The 17734-nt window shown below is 41.2% G+C and overlaps 1 protein-coding gene across 2 annotated transcripts; it reads left to right on the top strand.

Annotated features, from left to right (window-relative positions):
- The first annotated feature begins 385 nt into the window (after positions 1 to 385).
- Positions 386 to 16496, top strand: LOC138819039 (sodium-dependent glucose transporter 1C-like). 2 transcript variants are annotated; one of them, XM_070010175.1, is made up of 4 exons: positions 386 to 575; positions 8353 to 8521; positions 12791 to 12907; positions 14791 to 16496. In XM_070010175.1, exons 2-4 carry the CDS (start codon positions 8473 to 8475, stop codon positions 15783 to 15785), a joined length of 1161 nt encoding a protein of 386 aa, XP_069866276.1. In that variant the 5' UTR covers positions 386 to 575; positions 8353 to 8472; the 3' UTR covers positions 15786 to 16496. The 2 variants fall into 2 exon arrangements, with proteins under 2 accessions (XP_069866276.1, XP_069866275.1); XM_070010174.1 differs by having other exon boundaries at positions 386 to 665.
- Positions 16497 to 17734: the final 1238 nt, after the last annotated feature.

Here is a 17734-nt window from a genome sequence, read left to right as displayed (position 1 = left end):
CTGCGCCCACGAGGCCTCTGGTGACACTGAGAGGCGCAGGCGGAGCTCTGGCGGGGTCCTCTTGTGGTGGGCCTAGAGACCCCAGAACCATGGGGCAGAGGGTGTCAGCCCAGAGGATGCAGCTGTTCCGAGGCTGCAATTACAGCTGCCACCACGAGGAGGCGCATGTCCGCGGGTCTCTACGGGCTCCGTTAGGAGAGATGCCGCAGCGGGAAGCGACTCTCCGTCTCCCAGGCAACCCGTGGCCGACTCGGTCCTGGGTTGGGGACCCGAACCTTTTCGGCCACGTGACTTGCACAGGAGTTGTGCAAGATGCCGCGGGTGTGTCTGCAGCTCGCAACACCCGCACGTTCCAAAGGCCAACCTCTCTCCAGTCCTGGGGAGAGGCTGCACCTGGTGGTGCTTCTGGAAGCGGAGGGGCAGAGGTCGCGGCCGCAGAGTGGCAGCTGGGAGGAGCGAGAGCGTTGTCCGCAGCCGCCGAGCTGGAGCTGGACGTGGCGTGGCGCGGGCCGGAGGCCGGGGTCAGGGCCGGGGCCGGACCCCCCGCTGCCCGGCAGCGGCTCCTCCAGACCCAGGTGCCTGCGAAGAATAAGCCCGAGGCGGTGGCCCGGAGCCCGCGGCGCCGGTTCACCACGCTGATCCTGTGTCTGGCCTTCTTGGGGCTGGTGAGAGCCGGGGCTGCGCCCCCCAGGCTGGGTTCCCGCAGGGCCGGGGCGCGGGGCGCTCGCTCTTCCCGCCCGGACTCCCCTCCCCCTGCGCGCCGTGGGGTCTGGGGGGCTTCTGATCCTCTGCCTGGGCTTCCCTTCCTCGTGCCCACGGGGGCGGATTCCGATCTAGAATTATGTACTATCAGGGGTGAAATGGATTTTTCCTAAGGTTTCCCAGCGGCAGCAGGCCTTTGACCGTCTGTCCTCTGGGTACCCCGGGAAGACACACGGAGTTTGGGGTGTTAGCTACTGCTCTCCTCATCCAAAATCATCGCACGGAAAACCAGTTTTTCTGGGATTTCCTCTTTCTTCTGGCCTGACCAAAGTCAGCCAAGCACTTAGCTGACGATAGGGAGAAAATAGAGAGAAAATAGGGCTTGTGGGTAACACGGCTGGGTAAATGGTACAGCCAGGAGCATTTCTTTCTTTCTTTCTTTCTTTCTTTCTTTTTTGCCCTTCCCCCCCCACCCCGTGATCTTGACTTAATATGTCACAATCATGTTTAACTTAACTTTTCTGATTCTTACATGCTTTTCTTGGAGCCAAAGTGCAAGGCTAACTTTTACCAATCCCTAGGCTACCCTCCTCTCAAGATTTGTGACAATCTCTCCTTATCATTTGATAATCATAATCCCGAGGCGATAGAAAGGTGAGTCCTCTGGAGTAGAATCATTTCTGACCATTGAGAATCTATCTCAGAGACTCCGAAGCAGAGCCCTTTCTTAGAATTATTTGATAGTACAGAAGGTGAGAAAGGTGAAGCTGTCTCAAACATTCAAGAAAACACACAAACTCCAACTGTACATGAGGAGGGTGAAGAGGAAGAGGTTGATGAAACAGGTGTGGAAGTTAAGGACTGGGCATGTCACAAAGGAAATGTGTCAAGAGCAAAGGCAGTCCAAGCCCTGAAGAATAATAGTAATGACATTGTAAATGTTATAATGGAATTAACAATGTAACCATGGGAAAACAAGGACCCTTTTTCTGTGTGTCTGTGTTTCAAGAGGGTACCTGCAGCTTGGTTTGAAATCTGTCCTGTTTCTATTATCAATAAAGTTATGGCTTCTTGTTGGATGAAAAAACAAAAGAAAGAAGGAAAGAAGAAAGAAAGAAAGGAAGGAAGAAAGAGATGGTAGGAAGGAAGGCAGGAAGGAAGTAAGGAAAGAAAGAAAATGAAAGGAAGGAAGAAAGAAAGTCTCTGTAGTACCTGGTGAGCCATCACTCACTGTGTGCTGGCTCTCAGAAGCCCTTTGAAGACATATACTAGGTGCTTGATGGGCACCTGTGTGTTCACTCTGGTCCTTAGCCCTACCCCGCTCCTGTTTGGGCCCGGGACACCGTGTCTTTGGAGCAGCAGTGCAATTAGAACCAGTGACCCTCGAAATACAGATGAATTGGAAACCTTTTTTTTTCTTATTAATCTTAAAGGGTCCAAGAAATTTCCTTTGTAAGCTATCTAGTACATACTGTTAACCCTTACTAGAAAAAAAAGGCTGAACAAGTCATTGTTAGCCATTTCTTTGCAGGAAGAACTGATTCAGGAATGGGAGCAGTGCCTAAATAGTGCAAGTCTATGGACAGGATGAGAAAGTGACACAGAACTACCTCCAGGTTGCAGCAGATCTGCCATCTTTGTACACTCTGGGTAGCCGTGGTCTTGTTCAAAGAATAAAGTCTGTCAGGTTAGTTTTTGTTCACATATGAAGACAGGGTACAGTTCCTTATACACAGAGGCAGATTTAGACCCTTTTCTCTCTCTTTTTCTTTGCCTCCCTCCCTCCTTCCTTCCTACCTTTCTTTTCTTCTTCCTCTTCCTTTCTTTCTCTCTTTATCTTTCTTTTATCTTTCTTTTCTTCCTTCCTTCTCTTCCTTCCTTCCTTCCTTCCTTTCTTTCTTTCTTTCTTTCTTTCTTTTTTCCTTTCTTTCATTCTTTCCCCCTTCTTTTTCTTTCTTCTGTGCCAGTACTGGGGCTTGAGCTCAAGGCCTGGGTGCTGTCCATTAGCCTATTCAATCAATGATGGCTCTACTACTTGAGCCAAATCTCCCCTTCTGGTGGACAATTGGAGATTACTTTCCCACCCATGATGGGTTCAAACTTTGATCTTCAGATCTCAGCCTCCTGAATAGCTAAGATTATAGTCATGAACACCAATGCCTGGCTCTTTAGGTCTAACAATTTATTAATGCCCAACAACAAATTTTGAGGTTGATTGAAATGCTGAATACCTTTACATTGTATATCACCACAATAGTTAAATGATTTGCTCTCAATATGGTATTATGATATACAATGACAAATAAGCTAGATGATTTTTGATGTTTTCAAGTACAAAGGATGGCTCCACAGAAACATTTATGAGCATTCTTTTGAGATAGGATCTTGCTATGCAGTCCAGAATGGCCTTAAAATCACTATGTAGACCAAGCTGTCCTTGAAATTGTGATCTTCCTATCTCAGCCTCCTGCATGCTGGGATTACAGGCATGTACCACCAAACCTGGACCCATTTATAAAATTCTTGGAAGGAATACAACACATCAGGGATACTATTATGATGACTATCAGGAAGTGATAAAGAGAAAAAAGGTATAGTCCTTGACAGTGAACCAAACAAATCAAAATCAAATGGTCCAAAGTTCACACAACAGAGTATTTGAGTCATAAAAGACTTTGTTTAGGACATGATGGTGATTAAACCCCATAGTTGGCTGTCAGTAAAACTGCTTGAAGCATCTGTTTCTGTAGTTTGGTGGCACGAGGCATAGAAACCTGGAGACCCTCTAAACATGAAGATTGGAAAACTTTGGAATAGCCAAGGTTTCTTATTTCCCCCATTCAGGATGGCTGCAAACCAAATGTTAGTGCTCCCATGCACACACCCAATGCTCTTTTCGTCTGAGATGTTTGCCTGCGTGTATTCAGTAGCATATAGAGAAATAGCAGTGTCACCAGTCCTAATTATTAGGGCTGATGATTGAACCCAGGTCCTCCTGCATGCTAAGATGCACATGATCTACCAACTGAACTGTCACTCCTGTCCCTTATATTTTATATATATATATATATATATATCATATATATCATGAGCCCTTATATCATATAAATATATTATAAAGACAGGGTTTCTTAGGTAGTCCTTGAATGTAAAATGTTCATGGCTAAAGATCTGATGAGAAGTCATTACAACAGTGATCCAGTTGGCAAGAAAATTTTGTTATTTCAGTTATGTGTCACTTCTAAAGATTATTACTAGCATGAGGATAGATGGTGTTATACTATCACTAATAGATTTCCATTTATTTCATACAATTTGCAAAGCACATGTATAGATAATTTATATAGGTATAACTCAAAGTACGTCAGTATTATTTGTTATTTGCCAGTTCTTTCCACATAATATACCAAATAAGCTCAATAGTTTAATATTTGTCTTTCTATAAAAAGACATAACCTTTTGAGGTACTCCAAGGGTTCTTCTAGAAAATCTCCGAATTAATTTGAGGTTCTGAGAATGACTTACTTTATTTTATTTTGGAGAAGCTCACCAAAATATCAAGGTTTAACACTTGATTAGAATAAGATCATTTTATATAATAATCTTTCATTTCTGGGTATGGTAGCTCATGCCTGTAATCCCAACTATTCAGGAATTAGAGTTAAGAATACTGTAGTTCAAGGTTATCCCAGACCAAAAAAAAAATAATGTTAATAATACATTAAGAAGCAAACAGATGTAATGGAGTACCAAGGCATAGGCAGGAAAATGGAGGCCCAGGACCAACTTGTGAAAAACTGTGTAAGACCTTAACTGTAAAGTAACCAGAGGAAAAACACTGGAGACCTTCAGGGCCTGGCAACCCTGAGTTCAAACCATAGTACTGCAAAAGAAAGAAAGAAAGAAAGAAAGAAAGAAAGAAAGAAAGAAAGAAAGAAAGAAAGAGAGAGAGAGAGAGAGAGAGAGAGAGAGAGAGAGAGAGAGAGAGAGAGAGAGAAAGAAAGAAGGAAGGAAGGAAGGAAGGAAGGAAGGAAGGAAGGAAGGAAAGAAAGAAAGAAAGAAAGAAAGAAAGAAAGAAAGAAAGAAAGAAAGAAAGAAAAAGAAAGAAAGAAATAGTTCTTTCTTTAACCAACGCCATATTAGCACTTCAGAAGCAAGACCAGAATATTACATAATTGTCAAGTACGCCTATCATTTTTGATAAAGAAGACCTAGTTTCCGTAAGGGTTACAAACTGAGTAAACATAGAAGGAAGCTCAGGAAATTATCTTGGTAAAACCCAGTGTCTTTCTTTCCTGAGCCAAGTACCTCAAATGCAAAGCAGAACCTCTCCCAGTGTCCTATCACAAGGCAGCCAATGCTCCAAGGAAACCTTGCTGTCTTAATAGAGGGTCCAATTCTAGTTTTGTAATGTACTTCAGATGTTAATGTTCAATTTTAAGAAACGCTTGGAAATAATTCCCTGCTAATCTCAGTCAGCTTGGTCATACATTAAGTTCCCTTTCAAAGTTTTGATTTCTATAATCCTCCCACACTGTTCTTGGCCATCCAGACTTTGTTCTAAATTTCTCTCTTCTCACTTTACAACAACCAGAATACTCTCAGACAAAATCACCCTGTGAGGAGCTGCCCTTTGAGACAGCATGCACTCAAGGAGCCCCATTAGTCCATGTGACATTGCAGTGGCTTGCTTCCCAGTGACCACAGGAAATTAGGATCACTAAGGTTAAACATTCTAATAAAAAAAAATGAGGGAAGATGGCAGTGGCGCTGTAGCTCAAGTGGTAGAGCGATAGCTTTGAGCTGAAGAGCTGAAGGACAGCGCCCAGGCCCAGAGTTCAGGCCCCAGGACTGACAAAAAAAAAAGCAACAACAACAACAACAACAAAAAAAACGTGCTTAAAAAAAAATGAGGGAAGAGATGACAGTGTTAAAAAAAAAAAACTGTACTAATTACATGACTTATGTAACTGTAGCCCCTCTGTACGTCACCTTTACAATAAAAAATTCTAGTCTAGTTAATATATAGATTAAAAGGGTCAGAAGTAAGGGTCATAGGGAAAGCATATGATCAAAGCCCATTATATACATGAAGGAACATAAAGTATGAGATTTGGGGCTCAGCGCAAAAAAAAAAAAAAAAAAAAAAAAAAAAAACCTGCTCAGTTCAGTCAGAGAGATTGGCACACAAGTTCCTGGACTCCACTTTTAAGAAACAACTTGCCCATGAGCTAGTTATTGTGTGAGCTCCAAAGGCACAGATCCTGGCTGCCATATGGTTTTCTTCATATGGGGTCACCTGCAGTCTCATTCACGTTGCCCTCCTCGTGCCAAGAAAATGACAGCATTTACCAAGGCTTTTGGGGGAGAGGGAAAAAACACAACTTGTGAAGTAGGAGCCCCCAGAGCCAATAAATGTTGTGGGAACTCTACCCAACAACAGAGGAAGGAGGTGATGTGAGGACATCTGCATCTGGACCGTGTAGGGCCTGTAAGGCATCATTCATTATACAAGTAACTCAGTTTATTGTTTGTTGACATATTAAATTAACTTCCAGTTGTTACATAGATATGGAGGCCGTTTATGCCAATTTTAATTTACTTTATCACAGTGGATTAAATTTATAATTTATTAATAAATTAAACTTCAGCAAAACAATATTGTTAACCTCTTTCTGATAATGTGTATGTAATATTTTTTTTGGGGGGGAGAAGGGTTTGAACTCAGGGCCTGAGAGATGTCCCTGGGCTTTTTTGCTCAAAGCTAGTCTTCTACCACTTGAACCTCTGTTCTGACCTTCCTGCCTGGGCTGGCTTTAAATTGTGATCCTCAGATCTCAGCCTTCTGAGCAGCAAGGTTTACAGTCATAAGCCACCAGGACCCTGCTGTATGTATAACATTTTGTGATAAAGTCTGGCTTATGGTGCTCTTACTGACTCAGAATATTTTTAAGAAAAATACAGACTTAAAATTGTTTAAACTGTATATTGTGTATGTGCAAGACTCCTTTTGTACTCAAGATGGCTATTTTGATAGTATTGAAAAGGAAAACCAATCATTTATATTACTGACATGTTAATTCTCATGTTAGTACTTGTAGCATATTTCAAAATACAAAAAAAAAGCCACTTACATTAGACCCCACTCAGTAGCTAACACCTTGTGATCCTAGCTACTCAGGAGGCTGAGAGCTTAGGATCACAGTTTGAAACCAGCCCAGGAATGAAAGTTCATGACACTCTTATATCCAATTAACCCCCAAAAAGTTGGAAGTGAAGCTGTGGCTCAAGTGGTAGAATCTTGAGCAAAATAGTTCAGGGATAGTGGACAGGCCCTGGGGTCAAGCTCCAGGACTGACACACACATACACACGCACATATGTGTACACACACACGTGCACATACATGCACGCACACTACTATATAATATATATAGTTGTAATGTTACATATTATAAACTTTATTATTACTGTTGTTATTTTATTGTTACTATTTTGCAATGTTCATGTTGAAACCTGGACTTATGCCTACTAGGCAAGTCTCACACCTCTGACTTATATCCCTAACCTCAACTCACTATTAGTACAGAATAGTCTTTAAGATGTTATTCAAATAGAAAAAGTGCAACAAAAGCCATGATTTAAACAAAATTATTGTGATGAAGTGATTACATAAATTTCACACATTTCACAGTATTGTGGGATAGTGATGCTTAGTTAAAGTCACAAACACATTCTAACCTTCACGGGGCAAATTGTCATTACTGTGGTCTATAAAGTTTGTGAATTCTATGAGCTTTGACAATACAACTATTTCTTCCACATCAGGTGATATGTACATTTCTTTCCTTTTGTTTCGTGTCAGCTGTTCCCTCTTTCCCTCTCATTCCCTCCCTCCCATCACTGCCCTAGAGTTGCTTAGTTTGTTTTTATCAATGTCCAGTACTGCTGCTGGGTCCCACTGTTGTTTCCCCCTGTTTCCCTCTGTTTCTGTGTCTTCCTCTTAACCTCCCTCAGATGTGTGCATATATATATATAGATATAGATATAGATATAGATATACCATATATATCTATAGATATATAGATATATCTATAGATATACCATATGTGTGGTCAAGAACATGGGGTCATTTAGCAATGGCACAACAAAATGAGTGGAGGTTCTTTGTTTCTCAAGTCCTATTTACTTTGCCATATCTCCTTGCATTTTTTATTTAACACCCACCTGTCAGGGAGATCAAGTGCCATTGTCTCTTTGCTCTTGGCTTACCTCACTCAAAATGATTTTTTTTCTAGTTCTAACCATTTCCCTGTGAATGCCATTATTTTTTCCTTTCTAATGGCTGCACAATATTCCATTGTATATAGGTACCACAATTTTTGGATCCATTCATCTGTAGTGAGGCATCTGGGTTGTTTCCATATCTTGGCTAGTGTGAACAGTAAAAACCCATTATTTTAAGTAATTTTTGAAAAAGAGTTGAAAAGAAGGAAAACAATTGAAGTCTATGGCACTGAGGCTGTTAGAATAACAGTGTATTTTTCTTCCTGTAATTCTCATTGTATCCTCTCTCCGCTTTTCTATAGTGGATACAAATTAGATGTACATTATTTCATTTTTAAATAAAACTTTTGATTTTCAATTTCAGGGAACAACCACTGCTATACTGGGACCCACGTTTCAAGATCTGGCCACTAACGTGAACCGCAATATCAGCAGTCTTTCTGAAATATTTGTGGGTCGTGCTTTTGGATATTTGTGTGGCTCTATGATTGGAGGAGTTCTTTTGGACTGTATGAATCAGTTTTTGCTTTTGGGTGAGTGAGCAGTAATTTTTAATTCTTTGTGCCTGTCACTGAATTTACAACTGGGTTCCAAATACGAAAACTTGACAACTGAAATGACAACTGAACTGAATGGTGTTTCAGGGTCCTCCACAGAAGCCAGGTCTCCGTGGCTCTCACCTTGGCAGCCACAGGGCATCTGGGCTGGGCCACCCGGAGCCTTGATTAGCCCTCAGGTGTGCTGATGGCAGTCCTGAACCTCCGACCAGTCCATGTCACACACTTGGCCCAAAGCTCTGCACATCAGGTGTAGGGCAGATATCTTGGTGTGTCTGGAGCCAGATGAGTCTGGGAATGTGGCCAGGCTCTCTGGACTCTGGGTTGACAGTGTGGGGCAGGGGATGGTGATGCACTGACACAGGCTACACATTTATCCTCCTGTTAGTGATGAAACTGGATCCCTGTGCCACAGTCTAGAGGATTTTGACATGCTGGCAATGATTATAATATGCTGTTGTTTGAATAGAGTGACAGCTTTCAAGAAAATTGAGATTAATGTGACTTGGACAGGGAAATAGTTCATGCCAATTAATGAGTAAGTAATCCCTCTTACTTTCAAAGGTACATATGAAAAAGTTTTGCTATCTTGGGTATTAAGCCTATGACCTGGTGGATACTCAAGTAGCATGTTAAACAATATCCCGAGGCCAAAAATATATGTCATATATTTCCCTCCCTACTCTCTATTTCTTTTTGAATTTGAATTTGATTTTAATCGGGAACTTACACATTTAAATTTTTATTGAGATAATATTTCTACATTTTTATGTAATATGATAATTTGATTTATTGTACAAATTATAACGATCATATCAGGACAATAAGCATTTCCATAGCCTCAAATAATAATCATTTCCAAGTGTTGGGAACTTTTATTAGATTTTTCTTTTCTAATTAGTTTTGTGAACAATAATTAACCTGATGAGCTGTAGCAAACAAGAACTAATTCCTCCTAACTGAATTTCTCTACCCCTTATCTCCCTTGTTTCTGTCTCCTTATCTCCGCTTTTTTATTCTGATCTCTAGCAACCAATGATTCCACTATTCCATACTATTTTAGTGTCCAAACCTGAGTGTGAACACATGAAACTGGTCTGTGTCTGACTTACTTCACATAATGATGTATGTGCATCCATCTGTATAGCTCCAAGGGACAGAACTGCATTATTGTATACAGTTGAATACTATTTGATTGATTGATTGTATGTATGTGTGTGTGTTTGTGTATACAGACAGATCACATGATGTCCTCATTTTTCAAGGACTTACCCTCCTATTTTCCATAGTAGAAGGAAAAGGTGTAAGAGCTTGCACATAGAAATGCCAGTTTAGCTGGGAAGATGGCTCAGTGGTAGAGTGCTTGTCTCCCTTGCATGAGAACCTGGGTTCGATTCCTCAGCACCACATAAACAGAAAAAGCTGGAAGTGGGTGCTGTGGCTCAAGTGGTAGAGTGCTAGCCTTGGCTGAAGAGCTGAGGGACAGTGCCCAGGCCCAGAGTTCAAGCCCCACGATGGACAAAAAAGAAAAAAGAAATGCCAGTCTAGTGACCCTCAAATCTACCTACTTTGATAAAATCTCATTAGTCCATTTTTACTTTTCCTTCCTGTGCTTTTGGAGTTGTATCCAGAAAGAAATATTCACCTATGCCTCTCCATATTTCTTTTTTAATTTTAATTTTAATTTTTATTGTGAAAATACTGTACAGAGGGGTTACAATTTTCTTATCAAGCATTGTAGCTTCCTCCTTTGTTTCCCCTTCCCATCCCTTCCCATCAACCCCCCCTTTAAGTCTCCCCGCCTCCCACCACCATCTGCCAAAGTTGTAAAGTTCGTTTTTCGACGTAACGACTTGTACATCTCATTGTTGCAATGGGTCCACCTGTATCCCTATTTAAACGATTTGTTTTTGCCCTTCCCCTCCACAAATTATACCAACATCAAATACAGTGAAAGCAGGGGTTATACCATGTAAAGCTTTTCAACATAACGTCTTGTACGTCTCACTGTTCCTAACAAATGGGGCAATGTCACATTCTTTCTGATGGAGGCATAGAATTCCATTGTGTATATATACCATATTATCTTGATCCATTCATCTACTAAGGGGCATCTGGGTTGGTTCCATATCTTAGCTATGGTAAATAATGCTGCAATAAACATAGTCGTACTGGTAGCTTTAGTATGGTCTTGTGTGATCATTTGGATAAATGCCCCAAAGTGGGATTGCTGGGTCATAGGGGAGCTCTATGTGGAATCTTTTGAGGAACCTCCATACTGCTTTCCAAGGTGGTTGAACAAGTTTACACTCCCACCAACAATGTAGTAAGGTTCCCTTCTGTCCACATCCCCTCCAGCATCTGTTGTTATTAGAGTTCTTGATTATAGCCATTCTAACTGGAGTGAGGTGGTATCCCAATGTTATTTTGATTTGCATTTCTTTTATGGCTAGAGAGGTTAAGCATTTCTTCGTGTGTCTATTGGCCATTCTTATTTCCTCCTCAGAGAAGTTTCTCTTTAAGTCTTTAGCCCACTTATTTATTAGGCAGTTGTTTCTTTGAGGATTTGTTGTTGGGGGAGTTAATTTTTTGAGTTCCAGGTATATTTTAGATATGAGACCTTTGTCTGTTGTATGGCTAGTGAAGATCTTCTCCCAATCCGTGTTCTTACTATTGATCTTGCTAGTCATGTCCTTTGCTATGCAGAAGCTCTGCAGCTTCATGCAATCCCATTTGTCCAACTTTTCTTTGATTTGTTGTGTTTCTGGGTCTCTATTAAGAAAATTTCAAGTTCAGGCCCCATGACCGGACCCCCCCCCCAAAAAAAAAAGAAAGAAAGAAAGAAAATTTCATCCTGTTCCAAGGAGACCTAGGGTTTCTCTTATTCCTTACTATAATGTTTTCAGGGTGTCTGCTTTTACTTTGAGGTCTTTGATCCATTTGGAGTTGATTCTGGTGCAGGGTGATATATAAGGACCTAGCTTTAGGTTTCTACAGGTGATTAACCAATTTTGCCACCACCATTTACTGAAGAGGCTTTCTTCCATTCTACTTTTTTAGCTCCCTTATCAAAGATTATGTGGTGATAAGTCTGTGGGTTCATTTCTGGGTTTTCAATTCTATTCCATTGGTCCTGAGGTCTCTTGTGCCAGTACCAAGCTGTTTTGATTACTATAGCTTTGTAGTAGAGTTTGAAATTTGGTATTGATGTTCCTCCAGAATTGTTCTTTCTGTTAAGGATCTTTTTTGCTATTTGGGGTCTTTTTATTGTTCCATATGAATTTTTTGATTGCCTCTTCTATTTCCTTGAAGAAATTCTATTTCCTTGAAGAATATTGATAGGTATCGCATTGAATTTGTAGATAGCCTTTGGCAGTATTGCCATTTTCACGATGTTGATCCTTCCAATCCAGGAGCATGGGAGGTTTTTCCACTTTCCAAGTTCTGTTTTGATTTCCTTCTTCAGGTTTTTAAAGTTTTCATCACAGAGATCCTTCACTGCCTCTCCATATTTCTTATTTAATTTTTTTTAAAACAACTGCTATACAAACCACTTCTTTTGGCTTTTTAATCAGTTTATGGTATACCTAAGAGTTCCTTAGATGTTTACCAAAGTATGAAACATTTACATATGCAACATTTGGAAGGCCTCTTTTGCTATAAAAATTATGTAACAAAGGTAAAATGCCTGTGTATACCTGATCATTTAAATGATATTTATTAAAATGAATTCCAGAAAATGGAGATGAGTTTTTCCCCTTTATTGCTGTTTTTCTTCTCTTCTCTTTTCTTTTATCTGTCTTTGGGAGGGTTAAGATGGGCAGAGAAATGAAGAGACAAAGGAGCAAATGCAGCAGGGATACTCACTAGACACTATGTTGACAAAAAACTATAACTTGTGGGTGGGGATGAGAGGGAAAAACTAGGAGAGAGTGAGGGAAGGGGTGACAATGTCCAAAAAGACATGTACTCATTAACTAACTTATGTAACTGTAAGCCTCTGTATACCACCTTTAATAATAATATTTTTTAAATTTAAAATGTGTTATAATTTGTAATAGTGATAGAATGTACTGTCACAGTTTTGGGGCGACATAAACATTTTAAAAGATTTCAATGATAAAAATCACTTGAATCAAATTCTTGAGATTAATTAGTTTTAATTTGGCCTTATCTTTAGGATATTGACCCATGAACTTGCATGTGAACAGATCTCATGGCTGACTTTCTTCCTCTCCTTCCCAGGGCTTTCCATGCTAGCGACTACAGTCGGTCTTTATCTCACTCCATTTTGCAAGCAAGCAGTACTGCTGATTGTCATGATGTCTGTCTTCGGGGTTTCATTTGGTGCTCTGGATACAGGTCAGTGAGCCTTCAGTGTCTCCTCCAGACCAGGACACTACGGCAGGGAAACAGAGCTGGTGAAATGACAACATCATTTACAATGCTCTTGATATGACACAACTCTCCAAGCTGATCATGGGCACCCAGTCAGAAGGACTCAACTTGCCATTTGAGGTGCCATAACTAATTATGAAGTGAATTTAGAAGATTTTTCTTTGTGTTCATTTTATAGTATTTGGACAGGGAAGAACCTTTAAACTCAGGGTATTTATAGTGCAGGAAAGAGAGAGAGGTTCCATTGGGAGAAAGGATTTGAGCATCATCAGTAAGAAGAGTTAATGGATTAGAAAGATTAAACAAGTGTGAAACCACTATTTGGCTGCAAAAGTATAGAGGTTGCCATCTGGTTAGAAATGCACACTGGCCAGGCACTGGTGGCTCATGCCTCTAATCCTAGCTTAGGAGGCTGAGATCTGAGGATCCCTATGGAAGCCAGCTCCAGCAGGAAAGTCTGCTCTATAATTAACCACCCAAAAGCCAGATGTGGAGCTGTGACTTAATGGTAGAGAGCGAGCTTTGAGTGAAAACCTCAGAACTAGCACACACACACACACACACACACACACACACACACACACACACGCGCGCGTGCGCGCACACACACACATACACTCAAGTGTACTCTGGTTTTTTGCCTAGAGAAGCCTGTGCTCTGTACAGCCTGGTGCTTTTCTTTCTCAAAAGTTCCTGACCTCGGCATTAGATAGTCTCTAGGTACCAACATATATTTGAAGACCTGCTAAATAACATATGTGTTATTTGTTCACCCCCATTCAAGCTTTTTGTCCTGGTTTTGCTCTAATGTTATATTTTAGGTTATGTTTAGTTGCCAAATGGCAAAGGGAGAATTATGTACTCATTTGAAATTATCTTACAAAAGAGCCAGCCGAAGATTTGATGCTTACTTCCTGCCACAGGCACATCTGGGCTTTACAGGTTCTGAAGTTTTTTCTTTAATACAAATACAAAACAAGTGACAGGGCTGGGAAGGTGGCTCAGTGGTAGAGCACTTGCCTTGCATGCATGAGGCCCTGGGTTTGATTCCTCAGTATCACATAAGCAGGAAAAAAGCCGGAAGTGGCGCTGTGGCTCAAGTGGTAGACTGCTAGCCTTGAGCTGAAGAGCTGAGGGACAGCACTCAGGCCCAGAGTTCAGACCATATGACCAGACCCCAAAAAAGAAAAAAAAAAGAAAAAAATACAAAACAAGTGGCTACCAATCACTATCTGATGATAAGATTTTGCCGAAAAACATATATTTAAAATACAAAACATGTGTATAAATACTACTTCCCAGAGTGATGTTAGCAATGTTTCATTTTAAAAATCCCTACTTAGCTGGGTGCCGGTGGCTCATGCCTGTAATCCTAGTTACTCAGGAGGCTGAGATCTGAGGATTGAGGTTCAAAGCTAGCCTGGGCAGAAAGTCCATGAGACTCTTATCTCCAATAAACTACTCAGAAAACCAGAAGTGGTGCTGTGGCTTAAGTGGTACAGTGCTTACCTTGAACTGAAGAGCTGAGGGACAGCGCCCAGGCCCAGAGTTCAAGCCCTACCACCACCCACCAACAACAAAAAAAGCCCTTACTAATGGGCCTACCAGAAGTAGGTACATCCTACATTCAGGGAATGCTATCTTGACACATACTGTTCTTTGGTTTGAGTAGGTCAGAGTTCTTCAATCCCGAAATAGAATCTACTCAGAGCCAGTGTCTAAATAACTCAGAACAGTATGGTGCTTATGTCATGTAATTACAGACATCCTCTTTCTGGAAATTATGAAATGTTTTATATCAATGTAGCTATGTGTAACTTAAAACTTTCTCTGTGTCTCTTTGCTAGGTGGGAACGTGCTCATCTTGGCTCTTTGGGGAGACAAGAGCCCCCCGCACATGCAGGCCTTACACTTCAGTTTTGCCCTGGGTGCCTTCCTGGCTCCCCTGCTGGCTAAACTGGCCCTGGGCCCCACAGTGTCTGCTGACAACCACACAGAGCCCGACTTTCTCCCTGCAGCCCTCAATGCCTCTTCTGGAGCCGCCTCTGACCCTCTACTCGCAGCTCCCCATGACATGAACTTACTGTGGGCTTATGCTTCCATAGGCACTTACATTCTCGTAGTTTCTCTCTTTATCTTTGCTCTGTTCTTCATGAAAAGCTCAAGGCAGACAAAATCAACAGCATCTGCTCAGCAATCTCGAAGAGCTCAATACCACAAGGCTCTTCTCTGTCTGCTTTTTCTGTTCTTCTTCTTCTATGTGGGGGCTGAGGTGACATACGGCTCTTACCTTTTCTCTTTTGCCACCACCCATGTTGGCATGGACGAGAGAGAGGCAGCTGGCTTGAACTCCATCTTCTGGGGAACATTCGCAGCCTGCAGGGGCCTGGCAATCTTCTTTGCCTCGTGTTTACGCCCTGCCACCATGATTGTGTTGAGCAACGTTGGCAGCCTGGCCTCCTGTTTGTGTCTGGTGCTTTTTGACAGGAGCCCCCTTTGTCTCTGGATAGCAACCTCAGTGTATGGGGCCTCCATGGCCACCACGTTTCCCAGTGGTGTTTCTTGGATTGAACAGTACACCACCGTCAGTGGCAAATCTGCTGCATTTTTTGTGATTGGTGGTACTCTGGGAGAAATGTCTATTCCTGCAGTAATTGGAATTCTTCAAAGGCAATACCCAGATTTACCAGTAGTTCTGTACATCTGTTTGGGGTCAGCAATATGCACTGCTATTATATTTCCTGTGATGTATAAACTAGCTACCTTGCCTTTGAACCACCACAGAAAAAGAAACAGAAAGAACAAAGACCAGAAAGCATTGCCGTCTAGTTTTGGGTTATAAAGGAACAAGCTGAGGGCCCAGTGGCTCAGGCCTGCAGCCAAGAGTAGCTACAGTCCTAGTTACTCAGAAAATTGTGATCCAGGATCACAGTTCAAAGCCAGGCCTGGCAGAAGAGTCCAGAGTTGTACATGAACCATCATTGTGCACAAACCGTAGGATCTTGTCATGAGTCTCCCTTGGCATGTGGCTGGTTAGGTACTCTTGCATTGTATCCAGCATTAAGAGCATTGGATGAAGGCATTTGTGGTTGAGAACTGGTGGTGCTAGAGAGGAGTGGAGTGGATTTTCTAAGTAAATGATTTGGCATCCTTGTTCTGCCTGAGAACTGGGGAGAACAGTTTCATGAAAGAGTGTCTTAGTAAGGGACAGATTTTTTTTTTAACTCAACACAGAGTTAGACTAAGGCATAAGGGCTAATACTAAGGGCTCATTTTTTAAAATTTTTCTATAAAAATACTTAATAGGGCCTAAAAGACCTGTCTTGAAGATGTGACTCTGCCATGTAGGGCTACACTGAGGACCTTATTCTACAGTAATTTGTCTCATTTTTACTGATCTGTGATCCTAGAAATCAAAATGTAGAAAGCCTAAAGTTTTAAAGTTTGTGTAAGATGTCTGTTACAGCAGCCTCTTCATTTCAAATGGAAATGTAACTAAAATGATCATCGTCTTTTAAATGATGGTGCTGATAGTAAATGCATGCCAAATTAATATGCATAATGTTTAATTCATTCTCACAAATGATTGTCTGAAAAACGCAGTAACGGTGATGCATTTCACTCATGCAGAGTATACCTTTCCCCTTAATTTTAACATGGCTGAAACAGGACATATCCCACAATCAATCAATGATAATGTAACATCATGACAAAATTATACATGTGAAATTCATACACATATTTAAAATAACTACACTCAATATCTTAAACTAACAAAATAGTAACTCTTTCGATTATGGAGATTATAATGTTTGATTCACAATTTTTGTGTTAAAGTTATTTATTCACTTGTTCATTTTGGGACAGGGTCTCAACTCTTATGCAGTACTTCCACTTCAGCCTCCTAACTTCCTAGGACACCAGAGTTATATGCCTCAATTCTGGAAGGAAAAGAGTTTTTAGATGTAATTGTTCTCCCTAGATATATCCAAATGGGATTTAGTTACACTTTAGAAGCTATTACGGAGTTATTACATTAGTCATAGAGCTATAGATGGGTCTCTTGGGGCCCTTGGCCTACCTCAGTAAAGATAATGAGTCTGGGAATTATTGTTTCAATGTCCCATCCTTATTATTATTATGTTTTTCTTTGTCAGTCATGGGGTCTGAACTCTGGGCCTGGGCTCTGTCCCTCAGCTCTTCAGCCCCACTTCTGGCTTTTTCTGCTTATGTGGTGCTGAGGAATCAAAGCCAGGGTCTCATGCATGTAAGGCAAGCACTCTATCACTGAGCCACCTTCCCAGCCCCCCCCCCATCCTTACTATTTTTGAGTGTTAATAAATACGGAAATAATAATATACACATTTATACACAGAGACATCTACACACACACAGGAACACACCACATTTAAAACCCTCTGAATGAACATACTCCACAAGTATAACAAGACTACAAGTTCAGGTGAAATACTTCCTTCTGGTACCCAGCACCTGGGGATCCTCCCTGAGTTTGAAATACCAGGGACCCCTAAGAAGGTATTAGTGGCCTAGGAGTCAGGGAGTGGGCACCTCCAATGAATATCCCAAACTGGAGTAACCATCCTTTGATAAATGGCTAGAACTGATGACAGATTTGATTTACCTCCTCACAAGTTTTATGCTGAATGACATTGAATTTCTGTCTGATTGGACTATGTTTGTTCTCTCTTATCTAGTTTCTATAAATTCAATTTTATTTAAACATTGCTTTGGTTTGTCTTAAGTGAAACACAGCACCTTTCTTAACCACTG

The sequence above is a fragment of the Dipodomys merriami genome, unplaced genomic scaffold (genome assembly GCF_024711535.1).
Source record: "Dipodomys merriami isolate MVZ:Mamm:240054 unplaced genomic scaffold, mDipMer1.0.p SCAF_8, whole genome shotgun sequence".
Taxonomy (NCBI): Eukaryota; Metazoa; Chordata; class Mammalia; order Rodentia; family Heteromyidae; genus Dipodomys; species Dipodomys merriami.
This window is presented reverse-complemented; position numbering and strand designations above follow the sequence as displayed.

What these genes read in the sequence shown, in the direction of transcription:
- LOC138819039 (XM_070010175.1), top strand. Translation starts at nt 8,473, where the DNA reads ATGATTGGAGGAGTTCTTTTGGACTGTATGAATCAGTTTTTGCTTTTG. An exon ending in GAATCAGTTTTTGCTTTTGG is followed by an intron (nt 8,522 to 12,790) that starts GTGAGTGAGCAG and finishes TCTCCTTCCCAG; the next exon opens with GGCTTTCCATGCTAGCGACT. An exon ending in ATTTGGTGCTCTGGATACAG is followed by an intron (nt 12,908 to 14,790) that starts GTCAGTGAGCCT and finishes TCTCTTTGCTAG; the next exon opens with GTGGGAACGTGCTCATCTTG.